The sequence below is a fragment of the Alosa alosa genome, chromosome 17, assembly GCF_017589495.1.
Source record: "Alosa alosa isolate M-15738 ecotype Scorff River chromosome 17, AALO_Geno_1.1, whole genome shotgun sequence".
NCBI lineage: Eukaryota > Metazoa > Chordata > Actinopteri > Clupeiformes > Clupeidae > Alosa > Alosa alosa.
The window spans coordinates 27,476,711-27,480,710 of NC_063205.1; the positions used below are offsets into that span (position 1 = coordinate 27,476,711).

Here is a 4,000-nt window from a genome sequence, read left to right on the forward strand (position 1 = left end):
GGATTCAACGATAAAACTACATTTCCCACAATCCCCAGTTGACACACATTCCCATCGAGAGACTTTTGTGGTCCGGCTGCTGTAGAGCTCACGCACTCCTCCAGCGCCGGTTAAGGGTATTGCGCATCAAAGTTTCCAAGAGGAGAATTCCAAATTTACTCCGTGCTCGGAAACCGACAAAACGGGGGAGAAAAGGGACGAGAATCGGCAAGTCCTCTTCTTTGGTGTCAACAGAACAACGGCCTTTGAATGTAGCGGTTGAGTTTTGCTAGTGATTTTAATGGGACTGTCAATGGCCCGGGAGAAGGAAACCATTGGAAAACGGTCGCCTTGAATGCAAGTTATTCACAGACCGAGGAATCATGAGTTCAGGTTAGTTTCCTGTTGGAATCACTGCTGGAAGTGAGGAATAATATTGTCGACCAAGCAGTTTAGTGCACTGTTCTTCAACGAGTTTAAACTATGCTCTATGTAGCTACACTCTAAATACAAAACAGTAACATATTGATCGGATTGCTTAGATTGACTCTTACAGTTTAATCCCATCTGAAATGAAGTTGTCTTTGTGGGCAACGTTTCTGAGCTTGCTGTGAATATCCGTTTTACGCAAAGAGTAGCGGATGATGGAAAACATTAAGCAGTGATGCGCAAAATCGAATCTAATGCACACTGTGTTTAAGTTTGTTTAGTGTCTTTCTATGCATTTTCACACTCAAATACAGAACACGATTTATCTCTGTGTAACTAAGCTTGTCTTGCTCTTCCTTTCTCTGCGTGGAGTGTATGTGTGAGTGTGTGTGTGTCAAAACAGGGCACATATTTTCTTTTTGATTGGGAACAAAGAAAAGAAAATGCCACGCGTAGTTTTAAGCGTTAAGTGTAAAGTTACTCCATTATTCAAGATATCAACCCCGCTGCTTGGTCATCTCCAAAAGTCCAACGTTTTACAGCACTCTAGCCAAGCCTCCTTTTGTGCCCCCGGAATCAGTGCTAACAAATCTGTAACGTGTTTGCCCTAGTAACGCCAAAGTTTCGCTGACTAAGATAATCGGTAGCCTAAATGACGATGCGTAAAGACGCATAAAGTCAATCTGTGAACAATGACGGTGTCGACACTAAGATTTGTATTCCCCCGAGCAAGAGGGACTGCAGCCTGATGGTCACGTCTCGCGTGGAGCCTTTGTGTGCGTGTGTGTGTGTGTTGACTCGGGGATCCCCCGCGCACGCTTCTTTCTATCCTTGGAATGCGTCCCTGATGTTTTTTTTCCAAAATTATTTTCAGCCATTCATTTTGTGTACTTCAGCATTCGCCGTGTCCTTTTCTCGACTGGGTTGTTTCAAGGCACAAACACAAACTTACAAGAAGGCCCCGTGGCCATAAACTTGAGGCTATCTTCAGGTACTTCAGTTTAGCTTACTGTACATGCATGGCTCGTCCCAATGAAAAATATGTCTGCGTGTTGTGCGTGAATTTCACTTCATTTAACACTGAAATTATTTGAAGCACTACAGCGGTGGAGATCTTTTTGTCGGTTAGGTCTGGCCAGGACGATCTGCTTCTTTTTTCAGGACCCTCTCAAACACACACCAGCAGCCTGTCGCTGCTCTTCGTTACTGTCACTCTGTTTACATTGTGCAGTTTCACAGTGTCTCCGCTTTCATCTTTTCATTTGTGTTGCCCTCTCTCTCTGTCTCTCTCTCTGTCTCTGTCTCCATCTTTTTCTCTAGGTGTGAAGAAGCCTCCAGTTGCCCCCAAACCCAGAGTTAAACCACCACCCCCTCCCATTGCCCCAAAACCGGACCCTCTCCGTTTGCAGCCATCGCCAGCAGCGACCAAGAGGCCCAAACCAGCGTTGGCTCCGAAGCCATGTCCCTCCAAGACCAGCTCCGTCCCTCCGCCAAAGTCTAGCGGGGCCAGGGCTCCTCCGAGCACACACACACCCCCGACTCCACACACAAGGCCAGACACACTCCACCTTCTGAACTCCAAGAATGACGCGCAGAGTCCAGAGAGTTCACACACGCGCTACATCATCAGCACGTGTGTGTGCGGCGAGAGCACCTGCGCACAGTGTCATCATCGCCTCGGCAACGGTGGCGGCGACACACACATCCTCTCCTCCCCGCCCGGGCAGAATGGAGGAGAGGAAGAGAGAGGGAGGAGAGAGGAAGAGGATGTTGGCGAGGACTGTGGAGACGGCCTGGTCGAAGACCTCACACACACTCCCACCCGTGTAAAGCGACAAGCAAACACACCAACAGGCCTCGAGGATGTTACCCACGCACGCACAGACACGGAGCAGGCGACACACACTCCAACGAACCCGCCGCACACACACAGCTCCACGTCACCTGACTGTTCTCAGGATTCACCCACGCAAAATCACACGCCGCCCCCCCTCCCACACACACCCCCCCTCCCACAAACCAGGGCCTTGGCCGCGGGTCACCTCTAACACACACACACTCCCCTGCGCACACACCCACGGACACACACAGCCCCTCGCTGGGGAGCCGCAGTAAGGGCGAGGGTGTGGGCCCACAGTGTGTGTGTGACCCGCCACGGTGTGTGTGTTGGGAGCGGAGTGCGCCCGTCTCGCCGGTCCCTGCTGCCCCCAGCAAGCCTCTCCCAAAGCCCATTCCCCGACGGCCTCGGCGGTCCGAGCTTAAGAGACAGGACGGCTTGGACGCGCAACTCACACACATGTCCGGCAACAACGCACACGCCGACGCGCCAACACCCGCTGAAGTCCACGTACACTCTGAGACAGTGTCACTCAGCGATACGCCCCTCCCACACCCGGCCGTCGACTCATACACCGACGGCGACGAAGACACACACCCCGACACGACTGCCGACGTACATGTTGAAAACGACGTAGAAACACACACTCGTGATAACGCTGAGGTTTGCCATCTAGAGGCTGTGGGTAACCATGGAGATGCGGAACCCTCAGACTCTATAGAGCATACACCTGTTGATGATGTCAATGATGATGACCCCGCCTCCATACCTCCTGTCCCTCCCCCTAGACAGAAATCCCTCTCTCACAAGACCAGCGCCTCTCTGGACAACCTGTTGAACCACTCGGACACACACGGACATGGACACAGAGAGGAAAGGGAGGGAGAGGACGATGAGGAGAATGATGATGATGATGATGATGCTGCTGCTGATGATGATGAAGGTAGCTATGGGGACTTTGCCCGCTACCCCATCACCAGGAGTCTGCCCAAGCAGATCAAGTTCCGTTGTGTGCCTCGCTCGGTGTCGGCGGAGGAGAGGTCACCGAGGGTCGCGCCCAAGAAGCCGCAGAGACACAGCATGCCGGCCAAACACACTCTCGCGCTCACCCCCGAACACGTTCCCCCGCACGCACACCTTCCGGTCCCCATAACAACCTTCCCAGAGCTCCCCGCACCACCTCAAGACAAGCCCACCTGGCGTATCCCGCTTCCCGCAATCCTCTTCGGCCGCAACCAGTCGGCCCGCGCCGGCACCGGCAGCAGCCAACCACAGAGCGGCAAGCAGCGAGCGCGCTCCTTCTCGTCGGCGGACCTGGCGGCGCGTCTCAGAGGTGTGTTAAGCGAAGGCAGCTTCGGAAAGCTTCTGGAGTTACTTAGCATAATCGTCGCGAATGCTGCCCCGCTTGCTCATCAAGAGCAGCCAATCGCTGGACTGCACGAGCACGCAGACGGAGATCTACGCTGACGCCATGACGACACAGAACAAAAAGTGTCTTAAGGGCGTGACTAACGGACAAGGCGTGTCCCCCGGTAAGAGCTCGTCGCCAAACGACAGTTGCCTGGACGACCAGGGGATGGCGGAAGAAGACCAGAGTGAAGTGGATATGGAAACGTTCAATTCCCTGAGGAGATTCAGTTACATGAACCTGCCCCTGTGCCGACTCAGCTGGAACCCGCCAGCCAATGACGACGCAGATGTCTACGAGGTGCAGGAACCCTACAAGCACAAAGGGAAAGACAACAGGTGTGTGTG

At 53.2% G+C, this 4,000-nt stretch overlaps 1 protein-coding gene across 1 annotated transcript in view; it reads left to right on the forward strand.

The window, feature by feature from the left end:
• The first annotated feature begins 85 nt into the window (after positions 1-85).
• Positions 86-4,000, forward strand: part of fgd6 (FYVE, RhoGEF and PH domain containing 6) — a 27,057-nt gene continuing 23,142 nt past the window's right edge. Inside the window, 4 exon segments of the mRNA XM_048267615.1 lie at positions 86-372; positions 1,729-2,435; positions 2,438-3,628; positions 3,630-3,991. Of these exon segments, the coding sequence (XP_048123572.1) occupies positions 363-372; positions 1,729-2,435; positions 2,438-3,628; positions 3,630-3,991 (2,270 nt within the window). The 5' untranslated portion in view covers positions 86-362.